This window comes from Mus pahari, chromosome 20 (assembly GCF_900095145.1).
Source record: "Mus pahari chromosome 20, PAHARI_EIJ_v1.1, whole genome shotgun sequence".
Taxonomy (NCBI): domain Eukaryota; kingdom Metazoa; phylum Chordata; class Mammalia; order Rodentia; family Muridae; genus Mus; species Mus pahari.
The window spans coordinates 33,238,884-33,260,163 of record NC_034609.1 but is presented as its reverse complement, the minus strand read 5'-3'; the positions used below and the strand labels follow the sequence as shown (position 1 = coordinate 33,260,163).

General features: G+C 40.6%; 1 protein-coding gene across 1 annotated transcript in view; it reads right to left on the bottom strand.

Moving 5' to 3' along the window:
* Phlpp2 (PH domain and leucine rich repeat protein phosphatase 2) overlaps nt 1–21,280 on the bottom strand; it is a 77,317-nt gene that overhangs the window by 36,809 nt on the left and 19,228 nt on the right. The window contains exons 3-5 of the mRNA XM_021220319.2: nt 13,790–13,923; nt 4,237–4,427; nt 1,060–1,185 (exon numbers count right to left, since the gene is read on the bottom strand). Coding sequence (XP_021075978.1) covers nt 1,060–1,185; nt 4,237–4,427; nt 13,790–13,923 — 451 coding nt within the window. The remainder of the gene's footprint in view (nt 1–1,059; nt 1,186–4,236; nt 4,428–13,789; nt 13,924–21,280) is intronic.

The following is a 21,280-nucleotide window of genomic DNA, read 5'->3' as shown; positions in this document are numbered from 1 at the left end:
GGAGGAGGAGGAGGAGGAGGAGGAGGAGGAGGAGGAAGATCACTACAAATAGCTACCCTAGGCCACAGAATAAATTTCAGGCTAGCCAATAAAATATGTGAGCCCCTGTCTTTAATAAAAACGAAAGAAGGAAGGAAAAGAAAACAGCTGCTCATGTCTCTATAAGGAAGGGGTTAAATTTCACATTTCAAATCAGAAGCAATGTTAAAATAATTCAAAATAGCTAAGTTTTAATAAGAGACAGTGTGGGACAAAATGCCTTTTGTAGCCACACGCCTCTGGTGATTATTCACAAAAAGTCTTTTCTTCTACTGAAAGCATTCACCACATTGCTGAATATGCCAAAGATGCCCAAGAAACAGTAACTTCTCCTGAAAGAGGCAGAAGGATGGAAGTTACTCACAACTGAAACCAGTTTTTACAAAAAACAGATTGTAAAGCTGATTTAGCAACAAATGACCAATAAACTGAATCAAGTCTTCAAAATCCATAATATGTTTAAAAACACATGAGGAAAAGTCACTTGTGTCCTGAGACATGAAGAATCCAAAGAGCACAAGTTTTAGAGATGCAGTGCACTTCAGTGTCATATCTTCAATAGCTAAGCAGAGCTATGCTGAAATGCCAATTACCCTCAACATACCAGAAGACGGATTTGTGACAGAGTCACAGGTCATGGCCCATCAGTAAGGTCACCATTTCAGTGGTTCATCAAGGCTGTTCTAACAAAGTACAGAGCAAGAAGCACCAGGCTATACGCTAGGGAGTGGGTGTGTCAATCAGTGACTGCTGTGGCAGATGGGAAGCAATGGAAATCTCAGGTCTCAGTTCCTTTAAAAGTCTAATTTCATTATGTCATCACTCTAAGACCCACCTCACAAACATGGTACAGACAAAAATGTACCTGAAAACATTTGATACCATTTTCTACTATAATACAAAAAAGTAAAGACCCAGTGAAATTCCATTATTATATTCATTGTGCACTAAGAAAGACCAACTGTGACACTAAGAATGGTCACTTGCTGCAACATCCTCATCTGTATCCAAGCTTCCAACCTTAGATGCCTGCCGTTGCCATCTCTGGTACTCAGCCAAAGTCTCAAAGCTGACATGATAGGTCTGAGCTTGGGCTCCAGCTGAGCTGAAAGCAAGGGAGTGCTGCCGGCGCTTTACTTCTTCTATCTGAAGAGAGGAGGAGGGAAAAAGTCACAACTACTAATCAGAAATGATGGTCAAAAAGCAGTAATAAAACATACTTTTTAAAATGGCAAAGAATCTGAGCAGACATTTCTCCAAACAATATACACGAATAACCAACAAGAACACAAAACAATGATCAACATCAACAGCCATTATGGAGAGATAAATCACACTACAACAAAGGCTGGATGTGGGGTACATGCCTGTAATCCCAGTACCCAGGAAGCAGATGCAGAGAGAATTCCAGGTCTGCCTGGGCTACCTACACATCCTTGTCTCAAAAAGAACTTTTCCCTAAACTGCAACAACTCCACTTACACCGAACAGTCTGCTAAAGACACCCTTCCTACCGCCACGGAGTCACTTCTATCTTTGGCATCTTACTTTGGGTGACATTGCTTCTGAATCTTGGCAGACCGGCTACAAATTTACAAGTTATACTTCAAATCAATACATTCTAGTGCTTACTAAAAATAGAACCTAGTGGCAGAAACATAAAATACTTTGAGCAAAAAAGAAGCACACTGTAAAAATTCAATAAAACTAAAATTTTTTGTAACATTTAACTATGATATTTACAACATAATCATTGTTCATTGGTAAGAAATCAGTACAAGTATAGAAACTGGTAACAAAACAAATAATTTCATTGAAACCAACAGATAATATTCTAGAATAATCTTTTAAATATTGCTATGGGGAACTGGAGAGATGTCTCAGTAATTAAGAGCACTTGCTGCTCTTGCAGAGGACCAGAGTTCTGATCCTAACTTGTTGGGTGGTTCACAGTCATCTCTAACTCCAGTCCCGTGGGATCTGATGCCCTCTCCAGCCCAGAAGAGCATCAGGTACACATGTGGTGCATATATGCACATATAGACAAAACTCATACACATAAAATAAAAAGGGAAAGGAAAATAATTTCTTAAAAATTAAGTGAACTTCATTTTCGATAGATTAAATTAACCTCTGTACAGTTTAAGGAAGGGAAAAAAAGACTTTGCTAGGTGGTGTGGCATACATCTTTAGTCCCAGCACTCAGAGGCAGAAGAAGGCAGATCTCAAGGAGTTCCAGGCCTGCCAGGGATACACAGTGAGACCCTGCGTCAAACAAACAAACAAACAAATTAAAAGACTAATGGAAAAAGCTTTGTAACACTAAGCCCCACTACAAAATGATAAAAGAAGAAAACTCACCATTTATAGTTAATAATTTTCAAAGTTGTACAAGTGTAAAATTACGAGGTCAATTCACATAATACCAAATTAACATAATTACATAGAAATAGTGGCTTTAATATCTACTAATGAGTAATTCACAAAACTTTCTCAGTATTTGACTATGTATGATTCTCTAAACTAAGTATTCCAATGTAAAATAAATTTTTTAGATTTTAGCTTTCATTTTTATTAATGTATATGTGGCTGTGACTATGTGTGTCTGCACATGTTCTGGGCCCATGAAGGCCAGCAGAGAGTGTGGGCCTCCCTGGGACTGGAGTTAAAGATGGATTCGAGCTGCCACATGGTGCCTCTTGGAATTGAACCTGAGTCCCCTCTAAGAACAGCCAATGCTGAGCCATGTCTATAGCCCATTATTTTTAAATTTGAGTAAATAATATTTCTATTCCCAAGGTTTGTACTGAATCCTCCCCAGGATTCTGATTTCAGAATTGTTGTTGTTATTGTTATATTGTGTCTCACAACATCCTAAACTGATTCTCAAGGTTTTTCAGTGTATGCACTGATTTCTACCTCAGTCTGAAATGAATTTATTTTTTGGTTATTGCACTTATCTTTGCAGCAAGCACTTTTGCCCTCTGAATCATCTCTCCAGCCCACATTATCTGTCTTTTTAATACACATATTATGTCTATACTGCTGTGTATCTAGACCAATCACATATTTCAAAGGTCATTTTGTCATAATGTTCTTCAGTTCATACTGGTTATATCAATCAAGCTTCAAAACATTTTAGTGTCCTATAAATACTACCCTACTCAGGTCACCTGTCACTCTGTTTAACTAGCAATGAACTTTTTCTTGACAGATACAGACATATCATATTTCCCTGGCTACTGAATTGGGGCTTATGACCACCCAACTCTTATATTTTAAACTAATAGACAAAAAGAAGACACCTGAAAGAATCTATCTTGGCGAAGGATCTAGGCAGCTACTTCTAGATCCCAAAGGCAGTTTCTTTGTAGCACCCTGGTAACACCACCTTGGTGTTATCAGCCACAGCACCTGGTTCCTAGGTGTGAAAGCACACAGTTCTACAACAGCACTTGGGGAATAGAGAGTTCTGGAACCTCCCAAGAGGCTCTGATAACATTTTATAATGTTCCTATTGGTATCCATGAAAATCAGGTAGGGTGTTCCCTTCCCTTTCCCCTCCCCTCCCCTTTCCTCTTTCCTTTCTCTTCCTCTTTCCTCTTTCTTCCCTCTCCTCATCTCCCCTCCCGTCCTATCCCTTCCCTTCCCCTTCCCTCCCCTCTCCTTTGTTTCCTCAAATGCTGCGAACAAAGTCCAGGGGCTCAAACATGCTAGGCCAGCATTGTACCACTGAACTGCAGCCTGGCACACAGTCAGCCCCTCTCTCTCTCTCTCTCTCTCTCTCTCTCTCTCTCTCTCTGTGTGTGTGTGTGTGTGTGTGTGTGTGTGTGTGTGTGTGTACATGTGGAGGCCAGAGAACCAAGCACCTGGGAAGCCACTCCTCCGGAGCAGTGCACCTGTTTATGAAACAGAGTCTCTGATTCCCCTGACTTGATAATAAGGCTAGACGGGCAGGGCAACAAGCCCCAGGGACCTGCCTGTCACTGCTTCCTCAGCACTCAGAGTACAAGCGTGTTCCAGCACCCTTGGATTTGCTGCTGTTGTTGTTATTGTTGGTTCATATGGTTTTTAAACAGGGGCTCTGAAGATCAAATGGAGGCCCCCATATCCTCCTTCACCAATTGAGCAATTTCCCTAGCACACCCTTGACATTTCTTAGTAAGCAAGGTAATATTTAAAATCTGTAAATCTTACCTTTCCCCCAACCAGAGGCAAAATGTGCATCTTTCCAGTCTGACAGTCCTTCACTGAGGAAACAATAAGGCAGGTACCACAGAGAACAACCAGGCGCTCCGCCCATTTGTGCAGCTGGGTTTTTCCTTTGCGTACATTATAGATGCCAGACAGTAGGATTCGATCCAGATGATCCATCTGGCATGGTTTTTCTGAATAGAAAACAGTGTTTCAGAATGTACCATTAACGAAACCTAACCCTAAAAGAGAAAAGGAACATGCGTGTGCCAACATCCAGTAGCCCTATTTATAGATATGAGGAGCGAAGCAAGATGGGTTTTACAAAATAAGATCTTGGTCCTAAAATAACACCTACCACTGCACTTATACAGTGGAAATAGGCTTTACCTTGGATGTCACTGTTAACCCTTCTGCAAACAGCCACCTTTCTCAAAGGGTTAGCTAGATCATGGACTTTGGGTTCAGATACACTGAAGTCCGAATGCAAGTTATACTACTCCCTTCAATTACCTGGTCCACTGAGCTTATGTTCCTCACAGAGTTTAGATTACATTCTATCATCCTATGCTGTCTTGAATTTTATTAACCCATCTTCCAGGGTATTCATGTGAAAAAGTAAAATAACATGAAGTATTGAGCATAATGAGGCTACAAAAGATGTATGAAATAAATGGCAGTCATTATTAACATCAATCTACTTTATAATGAAGAATGTAAGATATAAGAGTTCTCTAGTTCTGTCTATAATTTCCACCTCTCTGGCTCTTGCAAGAAAAGCCTGTGAGTAGTATTTCAATCAGCGGCTTACACCACAGGATCAGAAGCAGAGCATACACAGGAGCGCCTCCTCCTTCAGGTACCCTCCTTTCCATCATGCTCATATGACTGAGATACAAGAGCAAAACACAACACTGAGACCAGGACACAAAGCTCTTTGTAAAGGCACATAGACAAGTGGGGCTCAGCTGCCAGAAGTGCCGAAACTGAACCCCAAAACCCACAACGGAAGGACAGAATCAATTCCTACAAGTTGTCCCGACTCCACATTTGCATGATGGAAACATGTGAGTGTATACACACGCATCATCATCAATCAAAATCAAAATAAGTAACCAAGGGAAGCAGCAAAAATAACAAATGGTACAAAGAGCAGCCAGCTCTGCAGAGATCAACGACCGTGTGCCCTCAGGACCACTCTGCTCACTTACCCAAGCCTTTCTGCACATGTAAGAAGTGGGTCAGATACTTCAGACTCAACTGCATTTCTCAAAAAGGCTGTTAACAGCAGACCTACGAATTAGCTTAGCTAATCCTCTGCCTGCATTCTAATTTCCTCTCCTTAGGAAGTCTGGCTCTCCCAGATCTGTATTTCCTAAGTTTCCTCTACCAGCCAGATATTACCAACTAAGTGTTCACCAACACTTAAAATGAAGAGATACATACTAAACTGACAATAGGGCCTATTGATCAAAAGTTAATGAGCTTGAGAAGTAAGTATTAAAAATTAAATACAGATAATGACATATTATATTATATTTTATTTTACTTTATTTGTGTAATTAAATAAGATTTCCTGAAAGGTAAAATGTGAGTGCAAAAATTATAAATATACAATAAATATACAATATGCATATAAAATAAAATAATATACAATATGCATATAAAATAAAAAATACAGACTATAAAAGTAATGTATTGTGTAGTGAGATGTTTTCTCTAGACTATATCTACATTTTCAAGAATTATTTTTATGATTTGTTAAATTGTGTGTGTGTGTGTGTGCATGAATACACATGGCTGCAGAAGCTAAAGACATCATCTCTCCCTGCAGCTGGAGCTAGAGACAGCTGTGAACCACCCCATATGGGTATTGGGGCTCAGGTACTCTCCAAGAGCAGTAGCTGCTCTTAACCACAAAGCCAGCTCTCCAGTCCCAACAATGCTATATTTTCAGATATACAAATTAACCTGAGGCAATATGTATGTTTGTTGCAATTCTGAGAAAAAATACATTTTTAAGTTTATTTTATGTAAGTACACTGTCAGTATCTTCAGACACACCACAAGAGGGCATAAGATCACACTACAGATTGTTGTGAGCCACTATGTGGATGCTAGGAATTGAATGCAGGACCCCTGGAAGAGCAGTTCATGTTCTGAACAGCTGAGCCATCTCTCTAGCGCCCCCCACATTAATTTTTAACAATGTTACTTGATACTGAAAGAAATATAGAAAACCAAGTACTCTCAAGTTCTACTGAACAAAGTGCTTACTGGTATCACATATCCGTGCAATTTAGGAACATCTGGTCAAAATGTACAATGTATGCCTATAATAACTCAAAAGTTCTACTCATGTGACTTACACTCAGGAAGTCAGCCTCTTCCCTTTCTCCAGTCATTTCCTGCTCTCTTTATATTTGTCATTTCTAATGCATATATCCTATATAGTACAGGTTAAACCACCACAACAGGACATAACGGCTCAAACATAACCTCTAACTCTGCCCAGGTGGGCATTCTTGGTAGCAAGAGAGTCATACTGTCACTCAGAACCTGAGGGTGACAGTTATCCTTGTAACATCTAGCTACTGTTCCCCAGGCCTTCAAAACAGGAAGAGAACACTGAGGAACAGAACAAGGTGTAGACGTGGCACTCCTGAATTCCACTTCCTATACTGAAGAAAACACAGTCTGGGCAAGCATATGCAATCTATAATTCTGCTACTCAGGACCTAAATATACAAACTATTGCCTCACGCCCTCATGCTTCCAAAGAGTAAATAAACACAAAATTTATGTGTTTGAACTTTTGGGTGTTCAGAGGTCTTGTTGTTGTATTGGTTTTGTTTGTTTAAACAGAATCACAAATACCACAGACTGCTCTTAACTTAAAATGTAGCCAAGATCTCCCTTCAACTCCTGATCCTCCTGCTTCTACTACCCAAGCACTGAGTATAGCTCTGTGCCACCTTGCCCTGCTTGTTTGTGAACTTTAAATAAAAATATACTGTGTGGTTTATAAGAGTTAATCATCAACTTGATTGAATTTAGAATCACCAAGAAACATATCTCTGAATGTGTCTACTAAGAGACCCTCAGAAAGGTTTAGTGGAAGAGGACGTCTCACTAAATGTGGGCAGCCCAGCCCATGGCCTAGGCTCACAGAGAATGGAGCCCAGGCCCAGCCCATCGCCTAGGCTCACAGAGAACAGAGCCCAGAGAACTTCCTGCCTCCTGTGGATGCAATCCTATTGCCAAGACCTCCCATCAAACTGGGAGTCCAAAGAAACTTCAAGTCACCTGTTGAAAGTGGCAGGCTCCCTGTCGCCCTGGCATCATTCTGACAGGTGTCTTACCACAAGGACAGTGAATAATACAGAATTCTTGTTCATGGCTTCTCAGTGGCAATTATATTCTTCACACAAAGTATTTTAAACAATGTAGGCAGATACCATGGTGAAGAAAGAGGCACCCTGAGTTGCTCGCCTACAACCACAACTTCTCAACAAATCACATCCTTGAGATTCCATTTCTTCTCAAACAAATAAAAGGGTAAAAGAATGTATTTCAAATCTCCATGACTTCAGGGCCAAATGTATTCCTGTGTCTGCTACCACATCCCTCCAGCACTGGGGAGAGAACCCAGAGTGTCGCCCACAGGCAAGCGTGCTACCACTGAGCATCAGCCTGAAGGCTTTTCCACAGTCTTTGTACTGGCCACCCTTTGTAGCTAGGGAACACAAAAAAGCTAACTGGTTTGAACTTAGGCCCCTCGTGACCTCAACAACTATGTTCTATGCAATCTATATTCATAGATTACAACAACTTCACCAAACAACAACTTTATACATGAAATATTTAAAACATTACTTAGCATTTTGCTCACAGATAATACTTAAAACATTTTTTTTCCTTCTGTTAACTCTGAATGTCTCTGGATTCAGGAACTGAGAAAAGAGGGAATCATTTTTTTTTTTTTAAATATTTATTTATTATTATATCTAAGAACACTGTAGCTGTCTTCAGACGCACCAGAAGAGGGCGCCAGATCTCATTCCAGATGGTTGCAAGCCACCATGTGGTTGCTGGGATTTGAACTCAGGACCTTCAGAAGAGCAGTCAGTGCTCTTAACCACTGAGCCATCTCTCCAGCCCCGAATCATTCTTTCACTGACCGTCTTGAGGTATGTCCCACATTCTCTGGCTCTTGCCTTCTTTCCCCTTCTGAAATGCATGCTGTAGTCAATGACTCAGGTTGTTTGCTTGTTTGTTTTAAGATTTTAAATTCATTTTTTAAAATCATGTGTGTGTGCAAATGAGTGCAGGTGCCCAGAGGCCAGAGGGGGCGTGTGATCCTTGCAGCTGGAGTTGCAAGTGGTTCGCATTTGCCTGATATGGGTATCGGGAGCCTAACTTGTGTCCTTTAGAAGAGCAGTAAACATTCTTAACAGATGAGCCTTCTCTCCAACCTCAATAAACAGACGATGCTAAAAATGATGTTAACTTGTCAAAAAGAAACTGAGGCCTGCATGTGTATGTGTGGATATGGTAGATGTGGGTCACCCTGAGTAAATTTGCTGCCATAGCTAAGACGCAGACAGGTGGATCATGGAAAGTCTATAGAGCGAGGAGCTAAGGAGCCCTACTAATGGTCAGTAAGGAACCAAGGCCCCTAACCAACAGCCTTTAATTAAGCCCGTAATAATAAAAGTGAACCCTCAAGGCTGGGGAGCTATCTCTAAGGGAAAGCTGCCTGCTTCAAGCCCAGCCAAGCTGACTTGAATCCCTAGGACCTGCATGATGGAAGGAGAGAACTGACTCCCACAGGCTGCCCTTTGATCTTCCTATGTACACTATGGATATGTGCACATGTGCATGAGCATACACATGTACACACATGCAAACCCACACAAATGTAATACAAAGAAATTTTCAGTGATGGGCTAGAGAGATGAGTCAGCAACTAAGAGCAGCTGCTGCTCAGACAATTCAACCAGGAGATCCTACTCTTTCTAAGACTCCACGTGTACTAGGCATGCAGACGGTAGGTGCATGTACATACATGTAAAATAAAAATAAGCAAAAGAAAAAAAAGAGAGGTGGGATCTTCAAGCCCCAGATAACTGTTACATGTCCCTAAAACCTGAACATCCAGCGAAAATTATTCCTGTATTTCCAACACACAGAAAGTACAAAATATACAGTTGATAGTACTGGGTTTTTGAGGCAATTTGTTACATAGCCAAGAGATCACTCACCGACCTATCGACCTCTCTGCCTACCTTCTTGCCTACCTATCTTCTTGTAACTTTTTGGTTTGGTCACCAAATGTATATATTGCCTTTTTTTTTTTTTTTAAATTACTTTCAAAATTCCCTTTACTGAACATAAATTTCTCATTCAAATTATATTAGCTTATCTAAACTAATAGAGTATCTTTTAAGATTCCCTATCTAGCCCACCATCAAACACAAACTTACTCTTGTAGTTTACACTGGAACTTAAAGGCATATTAAGATTCTGGTCATAGGATGATTTATCGAGTGGTGGTAGAAGATTGGTGGCATCTGAGCCAGCAGCTGTGCTATAGCCTTGTGTGTAAAGGAAATCCCAAGGCTCAGCTTTCATCCTGGAATCAAAACACTGACTATACAAAGAACCCAGTTCAGTCACAGTCAGGGAAGGAACATGCTGTTATTTCACCTCGGGGATTTTAGTATTTGTTTTATTAACTTCATTTTGTATATCTGTCTATGTGCATTTGGGAACTGGGGTCCCAGAGGCCTGAAGGAGTTACCAGTGGTTGGTTTTGACTCAACCACTGTATATATATGTGCTACAAACCAAAGTCAGGTCCCCGGTAAAAAGAGCATATATGCTCTAACCTCTGAGTCACTTCTGCAGCCTTCAGCTTGGGTTTGGTTTGGTTTGGTTTTGGTTTTTTGTATTTTTTTTTTAAAGATTTATTTATTTATTATATGTAAGTACACTGTAGCTGTCATCAGACACACCAGAAGAAGGCATCAGATCTCATTATGGGTGGTTGTGAGCCACCATGTGGTTGCTGGGAATTGAACTCAGGACCTTCGGAAGAGCAGTTAGTGCTCTTAACCGCTGAGTCATCTCTCCAGCCCGTATTTTTTTTAAAAGATAGATTTATTTATTATATGTGAATACACTGTAGCTGTCTTCAGACACACCAGAAGAGGGTATCAGATCTCATTACGGACGGCCGTGAGCCACCATGTGGTTGCTGGGATTTGAATTCAGGACCTTCAGAAGAGCAGTCAGTGTTCTTAACGGCTGAGCCATCTTTCCAGCCCCAAGCTTGGATTTTTAAAAGCAAGTTTTATAGCAACAGATGAGTTCAAACTGGTCCTACTTTTTCTCCAATTTGATTTCAAGCCATCAACTATTCTCCCTCCACAAATCACCAAAGGATTTTATCTGCATTTCTCTCTCCAGGCACACACTTGCAGGTACACACACACACACATTCTCATGTCTCTCAAGAATATGTACCTAATTCCTACTCTACTAACTTTTTGAACCTTCCATTTCTGATTACCTGAAAGCAATATGCACCACTTCGGTTTGTAAAAAATAATATATACACACCATACCCAGCAAAACTCTCAATTACCAGAGAGGGAGAAACCAAGATATTCCATGACAAAAACAAATTTACATAATATCTTTCAAAAAACCCAGCCCTACAAAGGATAACAGATGGAAACTGCCAAAACAAGGAGGGAAACTACACCCTAGAAAAGCAAGAAAGTAATCTTCCAACAAACCCAATAGAAGATGGCCACACAAACATAAAAATAACATCAATAATAACAGGGAGCAACAATCGCTATTCCTTAACACCTCTTAATGTCAATGAACTCAATTCCCCAATAAATAGACATAAAATAACAGACTGGATACATAAACAGGACCCAGAATTTTGCTGCATATAGGAAACACACCTTAGTGTCAAAGACAGATACGACCTCAGAGTAAAGGGCTGAAAAACAATTTTCCAAGCAAATGGTCCCAAGAAACAAGCTGGAGTAACCATCCCCCCCCTTTTTTTTAAACAAAAGATTTACTTATTTATTTATGTGTGTGAGTACACTATAGCTATACAGAATGTTGTGAGCCTTCATGTGGTTGTTGGGAATTGAATTTTAGGACCTCTGCTTGTTCCAGTTAACTCTGCTTGCTCTGGCCCAAGGATTTATTTATTATATGTAATTTCTCACACACACTTTACATTTCAGAATCACCCTGTCTATTTTTTTTAATTTATTTATAACTTTATTTATTTTATTTATATGGGTACACTGTAGCTATCTTCAGACACACCAGAAGAGGGCATCAGATCTCATTACAGAGGGTCGTGAGCCACCATATGGTTGCTGGGATATGAACTCAGGACCTTCAGAAGAGCAGTCAGTGCTCTTACCCACTGAGCCATCTTGGCAGCCCTGGAGTAGCCATTCTAATATCGAATAAAATCAACTTTCAACCAAAAGTTATCAAAAAGGATAAGGAAGGACACTTCATACTCATAAAGGAAAAATCTACCAAGATCTCTCAATTCTGAACATCTATGCTCCAAATGCAAGGGCACCCACATTCATAAAAGAAACTTTATGAACGCTCAAAGCACACATTGTTCCTCACATAACAATTGTGGGAGACTTCAACACCCCACTCATCAATGGACAGATCATAGAAACAGAAACTAAACAGAGATACAGTGAAACTAACAGAAGTTATGGACCAAATGGATTTAACAGATATATAGAACATTTCATCCTAAAACAAAAGAATATACCTTCTTCTCAGCACCTCATGGTACCGTCTCTAAAATTGACCATATAATCGGTCACAAAACAGACCTCAACAGATATAAAAAGACTGAAATAATCCCATGCCTCCTATCAGATCACTACAGATTAAGGTTGGTCTTCAATAGCAACAAAAACAACATAAAGCCCACATACACATGGAAGCTGAACAACACCCTACTCAATGATAACTTGGTCAAGGAAGAAAGCCGTGCTAAGAGGAAAACTCAGCTCTGAGGGCCTCCAAAAAGAAACTGGAGAGAGCATACACTAGCAGTTTAACAGCACACCTGAAAGCTCTAGAACAAAAAGAACCAAATGTACCCAAGAGGAGTAGACTGCAGGAAATAATCAAACTCAGGACTGAAATAAACCAAGTAGAAACAAAAAGAACTATACAAAGAATCAATAAAACCAGGAGCTGGTTCTTTGAGAAAATCAACAAGATAGATGAACCCTTAGCCAGACTAACCAGAGGGCACAGAGATAATGTCCAAATTAACAAAATCAGAAATGAAAAAGGAGACATAACAACAGAAACTGAGGAAATTCAAAAAAATCATCAGATCCTACTACAAAAGCCTATATTCATCAAAACTGAAAAATCCAGATGAAACGAACAATTTTGCAGACAGATTCCAAATACCAAAGTTAAATCAGGATCAGATAAACCATCTAAATAGTCTCATAACCTCTCAAGAAATAGAAGCAGTCATTAAAAGTCTCCCAAACAAAAAAAAAGCCCAGGACTAGATGGGTTTAGTGCAGAATTCTATCCGACCTTCAAAGAAAACCTAATACTAATATTCTTCAAATTATTCCACAAAACAGAAACAGAAGGATCACTACCCAGTTCACTCTATGAAGCCACAGTTATGCTGTGTAGTCTCCCTTGGAGATGGAATGGTTTCTGTCTAATCAGGAACTTTCACAATTTCCTTTCATAGAGGACTTCATAAGAGATTTTTTTTTCTACTTCTATCATGTTTAATGTTCCAAATAGATTTTAAATACTGGCTGAGTGCATATTACTTTTAGCTTCAGAAGATATCATGCATATTTAAGATGCGTTTAACTATTATAAATTATTCTGATGACTTAAAAAGTGTCAATACTGAGTTGTATATTTTAAAATAAATCTTATTAGTTTTTAAAAAAAATAAAAAACATACTATCACCCATCCAACATCTTTTCTGGTTTCTAAGAGTACCACAGATATGTGCACATGCAACATACATACACACACACACACACACTTTTTTTTCCCCCCGAAACAAGGTTTCTCTGTGTAGCCCTGGCTGACCTGGAACTGATTCTGTAGCATGGCTGGCCTCGAACTCAGAGATCTGTCAGTCTCTGCCTCCCAAGTGCAGGGATTAAAGGTATATGCCAGCTACTACCTCGAGGCTAACAAAAATAAAACTTAAAGAACAGAAATAAAGCTAACCTGGGAAAGATATAAAGATAATTGTATTAAGTTTGGAAAAAAATAAACATTTAAAGAGAAGATATTTTTACTGGTATTTTGCTAATTTTAAAAAATCTTTCTTTACTCCTTTTTCTTGTACTTATTTATGTTTCGTTTCATTTAACTGACTTAAAATAGTTTTTGTTTATAGCAAATACTTTTAGCACACAGAAAGTGAAAACACAAATAACCAACTTAAAAGTAGTTAACATATTCACAAAGCCACTGAGAAATTCTTACCACCATAAAATCGAACCATACAGCTGAGGTCAGGGTTCGTAGCCTCCTCCTGGATGCGCACGGGATCTTCAAATCCCAGCCTGGATAAGTAATCGTAAACAATCTGGAGAGGCCGTTCAGTGGGCTCCAGTCTCCTGCTTGCACAATTCAAAACATAACACATGGTAAGTAATAAAAATGTGTTTATTTTCCTCAGATCTTGATTTCTTCTTTATTTTTTGTTCCTAGATCAAATAAGACGGGGTGTATATGTGTGTGTGTGTGTGTGTGTGTGTGTGTGTGTGCTCACAAGTGAGTACTGTCACATGAGTGTGAAGGTGCAGCACAGAGGACAATGAGTGATGTCAAGAGTCTTCCTCTATTGACCCTCACTTATTCCCTGAGACAGTTCTCTCACTGCCTTGCCTTGGGGCTGGACTTGGCTGGTCAGCAAGCTCTTGGGAACCTCCTTCTACCTTCCAGTGCTCGGCTACAGGCACAGGCACACACCTCAGCCGCTCATGGGGAGTGGGCTTCCAACCCTGGTCCTCAAGCTTGAAGAGGAAGCACTCTTGCTCAGTGGGCTATCTACATAGGCCAACTAATCTATACAAGTGGTTTTCATAAGGAGTCTTAGGATTCCTTTGGACATTGTGAGGACCACAAGTGTATGTATTCCGCTTACATACACTCTATTCACTGATTAGAAATTAAAATTAAGAATTTCCAAAGATTTATTTATCTTAAAACAATTATACCTACTATAGAGTAACATGAATTACTTAAAATATGTTTTCAAACACAGAGTTTAGTTTAAAAAGTGACACTCAATGCTTTTCATTTTTGTGACTTTATCTTTTCAGTTTTTTTTGTTTGTTTGTTTTATTGAGAAAGGGTTTCATGTAAGCTAGGCTGGCCTAGAACTCAGTATGTAGTGGAGGAGGAACTTAACTCCTGATTCTCCTGCCTTTACCTCCAAGTGCTAGGATTACAGATCCATGTCACCATGCCCAGTCACTGTTCTTTTAATTTCTTAACAGATGGCTTTAGAGGCACAGTTGAGATTGCTATCCCCTCTCCTGGTCAGTCTGTTGAGGTAGTCTGCCAGGTGGGCTCTGGAAAGCGTCACTGCACCCTTACAAGGGACTGCAAACAGAAAGGGAAAGAAGGACTAACTCCCAGAGTGCTTCCAACCTCACGCGCCTCCCTCCAAAGACTCAAAAGCAGCTCTGCTGGAACGCGCCTCAAAAAGCCCAGCACGATGGTCAGGCAGAGGTTGGGCTTGGTCTGAGCTATGAGATCCTGACTCAAAACACAAACCAACCAACCAACGGGAGTTGGGAAAACTCTCAGAGGGCTCCTGGGGTCCTCTGAATGTTTCTGATAAAGACAGAAATAACAACAGAAATGTGAAATATAAATTATGTTCATCCATAGCTAATTTCAAACTAGCTGCTGCACACACAGACATGCATGTAGATCATGTTTCCTACTCCACTGTGGGCACCGTGTGTCTCCGCTGGCTTTACAGAAGATATTTTCACATCACCTAGGAATGAACAACACAACACCACCAACCCCTAAAAATTTTTTTACTACAAGGTCTAGACTAAAAGCTAAGGCTCCTGGTGATTTTGCATTTTAAATCAGATTTAAGATGCTTTGAAAATATAAAAGTTGTGGAGTTTAGAAGTTCAGTGGTCTCGATAGCACACAGATCTTTGGATAATTCTTTTTAGCAAAATGGAAACAGTAATAGATATAGTAGCTAGAGACTCAGTTGCACCATTTATCATCTGCCTGACCTGCTTTTTTTTTTAAAAAGATTTATTTATTTTATGTACATGAATACATTGTAGCTGTCCTCAGACACATCTGAAGAGGGCATCAGATCCCATTACAGATGGTTGTGAGCCACCATGTGGTTGCTGGGAACTGAACTTAGGACCTCTGGAAAAGCAGTCATTGCTCTTAACCACCTAGTCCTCTCTGCAGCCCCCTGACCTGCTTATTTAACCTTCCTGGATTAAATTCCTTACCAGTAGAATGAAAATGAAAATTCAATCCATGGGGCTGCTATTAAGACTGCCTGCTTTCTTACAAGAACTATATAGCATGTGAAGTGCTTAGCAAACTCTCTTGCATGCCATGTGTCCCCAAGTGTAATTCAAAAAGAATTTAGGACTGAGATCGGTGAGACCAGACCTGATCACCTGACTGTGATTCCTGGGACGCACAGGGAAGAAAGAGAATCAGCTCCCACAAGTTGTCCTCTGACCTTTACACCCCCACACTAGCATACATGTGCCCAACAACACACACACATATAAATGTAAGAAAAGTTAAGAGTAATAATATATTTTAATTAGAATAAAAAGAAAACATCTCTTAGACATGAAACAACCAATAAACAAGCAGTACATAAAGTCTATGGTGTGCCTTCAAAAGATATTAAAGAACATTTAGGAATTACATTGATTAAAAAAATATGAAAGCCTGTGGTGGTTTGAATAAAAATGGCCCTCACAGGCTCTTAGGGAGTGGCACTAATAGGAGATGTGGCCTTGTTTGAGTAGGTATCATCTTGTGAGAGGAAGTGTGTCACTGGGAGTAAGCGTTGGAGTTTTAGAAACTCAAGTCAGGTCCAATGGCTCACTCACACTTCCTGTTATCTACCAAAGCAGATGGCGAACTGTGAGGTGCTGTGAGGCACCTTCCCAGCACCACATCTGCCTGCATGCCACCAAGCTCCCCACGGACCATGATGACAATGGGAAAACCTCTGAACTATAAGCCAGCCCGAATCCATGTTTTCCTTATAAAAAAGTCGCTATGGTTAGGATATCTCTTTACAGCAACATAAACCCTAAGACAGCCAGTTATTGTGGTGCACACCTTTAGTCCCAGCTCTTGGGAGGCAGAGACAAGATCTCTGTGAGCTCAAGGCTAGCCTGGTCTACATAGAGAGTTCCAAAACAGCCAAGGCTATAAGACCTTGATTCAAAAAAAATAAAATAAAACTAATACAACAACAAATAAAGGAGAAATATAACATACTTCTCTATAAAGACACAAGTTATAAAGGTTAGTCTTTTATAATTGAGTAACTAAAAAACGCTGACGCAACAGGATTTAAGTAAAAAAAAAAAATACATAATGAAAACAGTAATCACTACAAAAGCTGCATACAAATACCTGCATCAAAATAAGAACCAAAGAGAAGATCGCACACTGCTGTACAAAGCACACCAAAAATAAACCAACACCTGGGCTGGCCTTCCTCCTGCTCAGCTTAGCTGTCTGTTGTGCTTGCTGTTATAACCCATGCCAGCACAGAAATCCTGACAATTGTGCCTTGGCCTCCAAAGTAGTGCAATTCTAAATCTGTCCTACCATGTCCAGCTCAATATATCTTCTAATTACCAGTTGTTGTTGTTGTTGTTGTTGTTGTTGTTGTTGTTGTTGCTGCTGCTGCTGTTGCTACTACTAACAAGGGGGCCAGAGGAGAACATGCAGCACATAAAGACACAGAAGTATTAAACTTCTTATCACTACTTATTTAGGCAGTACAGTGTTCTGAGACAAGGCCTAGCTACATAGCACTGGCTGCCCTGGTACTCACTATGGAGTATGGATTCACCTCAATCTTGCAGTGGCCCTGCTGTCTACATCTCCCAACAGCTGGGATTTTAAGTACAGGCCACTGGGATGGTTGACATATATGCTCAGCCCAGGGAGTGGCAATATTAGAAGGTGTGGCCCTGTTGGAGTGAGTGTGGCACTGTGAACAGGGGCTTTAAGACCCTCATCCTAGCTGCTTGGAAGCTAGTCTTCCACTAGCAGCCTTCAGATGAAGACGTAGAACTCTCAGCTCTGCCTGCACCATGCCTGCCTGGATACTGCCATGCTTCCACCTTGAAGATAAAAGACTGAACCTCTGAACCTGAAAGCCAGCCACAAATACATGTTGTCCTTTATAAGACTTGCCTTGGTCATGGGTTCTATTCACAGCAGTAAAACCATAACTAATGCAGAAATTGGTACCAGGAGTTGGGAACTGCTGTGATAGACCTGACCATGCTTTTTGTCTGGAAGTTTGGGGACTTTGGATTTGGTAAGCAGTGGAATGCTTTAAATGGGGCTTGCTTGATGGGCTATCCTAGTAGGAATACAGAAGGCTTTGTTAGTAAGAGTGATTTGAATTCTGCAGACCTGGTCCAAGAGGTTTTAGTGGAGAATCTCTATATGTGGCCTAGAGATCGTTTTTGTAGGATTTTGGTGAAGAATGTGCTTTTTGCCCTTGTCTGAAGAGTCTGCTGAGGCTAAGGTGAAGAAACTCAGATTAATTGCATTGACAAAGGAAGTTTCAGAAAAGCCCAGCAGAGACTGTGTTCTCTGGTTAAGTCTCATGAAGAGCATTGTAAACAAGCATAGCAAGCTGAAAAAAGAAAAATACAAAATATATGGCTTAAGTATTAAAGGGGCACGAGGAAGTGGAAATGGAGCTGAATCCTGTGTTCCAGGATATTGAATTGAATAAAGGGAGTAGTGACCTTGGGGCAAGATCCCACCCAGCTAAATTTAGATCAAGGCATGGTAGTACAAGCCTTTAATCCCAGGAAGCAAAGAAAAGCAGATCTCTGAATTCAAGGCCAGCCTAGAACAGAGCAAGTTCTAGGTGAAGAAAAACTTAAATCCAGGCTTGGTGGACCACATCTTTAATCCCAGTGCTTAGGAGACAGGCATGCAGATCTCTGAGTTCAAAGTCAGTCTACAGAGCAAGTTCCAGGACAGCCAAGCTTAGGCAGTGAAACGGTTAGAAAACAGAAGGTTGGTGATAATATAATATAGCAAGGAGGTCATGTTCCAGCACCAGCAAATGGCAGCTTTTATCATGTAGCTCTGGCTTTAGAGTCCAGAACAGAAAGGACTACTGGGACAATTGATGCAGGTTAGATGGAGCTAAGAAATTAGTGGTGGTTAAGAAGAGACCAGNATNANTGAGGTGAAATCTTCTGGGAAGTGTTTTCTGAGAGCACAAAGAAGCTTTGTTCCAGAGATAGCCAAAGTTGTACCTCATGCTGCAACTGTACTTGGTAATGTATAAGAGTTACCCAGGTGGTACTGGTTTTGAAGGCTTGAAGGGGTCATGGAGAGCAGCTGAGGTTTGGCACTGTGAGAGGCCATGGAAGGTTATTGGTGAAGGTGCAGCCTCAGTTGCAGTTGACAGCCTAGGACTGAAGGAGTCATGCAAAGGATTTGAGGCTTGGCAATATGAAGAGAGCCCATGAGAGGCTATTGTTGAAGCCTAGTTGCAGCTGAAGACCCCAGTGTACTGAAGATGCCAGTACCATAGGGGATCACCAAGAACAGCAGCAGCAGTGGAGTCAATCAACCTGAGCTTAGAGTGCTACAGAGAGCAAAGCTGAAGAAGTGACGCCAGCCCTTTGGAGAGCCCAGAAGATCATGTGTGGATCCAGATACTGAAGTTGCCTTGGAGACCCCAAGATTTTGAGATACCAGAGAAGTGGGCTATCTGCTGAGAAAAGCTGCTAACAGGGAGTGGAACCAGCCCAGGAGAAAGAAGTTTGTTGCAGTCAACAAAGATGAAAAAGGAGTTGGAGATCTGAAGACTGCGTTGACATCAGCCATGGAAATGCAGAGTTTGGAGTTTGCCCAGCTGGTTTCCTGTCTTGCTTTGGGGATTACAGCTAAGTGATTGGATGAATCTAAAAAGAGACTTTGAACTTTGGACTTTTAACATTGTTGAGACTGCTATAAACTACAGGGACTTTGGAAGTTGGACTAAATATATTTTGTATTATGCTATGTTTATGTATGGCCCCCATAGACTCATGTTTAAACAAACCTATAGGGGCCAAGGAATGGGAATGTAATGGCTTGTATGCTTGGCCCAGAAAGTGGCACTGTTGGGAGGTGTGGCCTTTTTGGAATAGGTGTGGCCTTGTGGGTATGGGTTTCAATACCCTTGTAGCTGCCTGGGAGCCAGACTTCTGCTAAGCAGCCTTCAGATGAATATGTAAAACTCTCAGCTCCTCCTGCACCAATGGAGGGCGCTCACATACCTGCCTGGATGCTGCCATGTTCCTGCCTTGATGACACTGGACTAAACCTCTGAACCTGTAAGTCAGCCCCAATTAAATGTTGTCTTTTAAGACTTGCCTTGGTCATAGTGTCTGTTCACAGCAGTAAAACCCTAACTAAGACACTTGTGGACATGGACTTTTATACTAAGCATCAATAAGGGTTCTGTACAAGCTTAGGAAAGTTTCCTGGTTGGTAAAACACATGAATGGGGGTTATCTTCAGATGTGGCTCTGACCTGCATCCTTTATATCCAAACTCTAATTCTGCCTACAGTGCTTTCCTCCCTTCTGCTGAGTCGTCCAGGAAACTGCTGAACTTGAACAGCTCATGGGAACTTCCAATTTATATCTAGTTATGCAAACATGCACATGGCCTGGGTACCCCAGAAGAGCTGTACCATTCTGAAATAAGGACATTCCTCTCTTTGTTTTTTTAAGACTTATTTATTTTATGTATATGAGTACACTGTACACTGTCTTCAGACACACCAGAAGAGGGCATCAGATCCCATTACAGATGGTTGTGAGCCACCAAGTAGTTGCTGGGAATTGAACTCAGGACCTTTGAAAGAGCAATCAGTGCTCTTAACCGCTGAGCCAGCTCCCCATCTTTTTTTTGTTTTGTTTTGTTTGTTTGTATCTTTCATTTATTCTTTTACAGTTTCATACATGTATAGAATTTTATTTTAATCCTATATGACTCTCCACCCTTTTGTTTTGTTTTTTTCTTTTAATTTTTATTACATTTATTTAGTTTGTGCCTGTGCATGGGGTATGGGGTGCAGGCACACATGCAATCAACATATGGAAGTCAGAGGACAACCTGCAGGAGTCTGTTTTCTTCTTCCACCATGTGGGTCCTGAGTAATATCCACTGAGCCATCTCTGCGGCTCTTTCCTCTTCTTTTATTAAATATAATTTTTATTCCCTCCACAGGGGAAAAAAAAAGAAACTCTGAACCAAAGTATATGCTGATATTTTACTATCTGATTTTTCTTTAAAGATTTATTTATTTTATGTATATGAGTACACTGTAGCTGTCTTCAGACGCACCAGTAGAGGGCATCAGATCCCATTACACATGGTTGTGAGCCACCATGTGGTTGCTGGGAATTGAACTCAGGACCTCTGGAAGAGTAGTCAGTGCTCTTAACTGAGCCATATCTCCAGCCCAACTAGCTGGATATTTTTTTTACTACCTTTTTTTTTTTTTGTAAAACAGGGCAAAATTCTTTAATGTCAGTAAAATTTAAGGGATTTCACAGATTGCAACTCTTTCAAACAGGGACTAAGTTTAGTTTCTCAAGTCATCATTAACCCTGGCACATGAAGGACATTGGAGTGCCGGGTGTGGTGGCACATGCCTTTAATCCCAGCACTTGGGAGGAAGAGGCAGGCGGATTT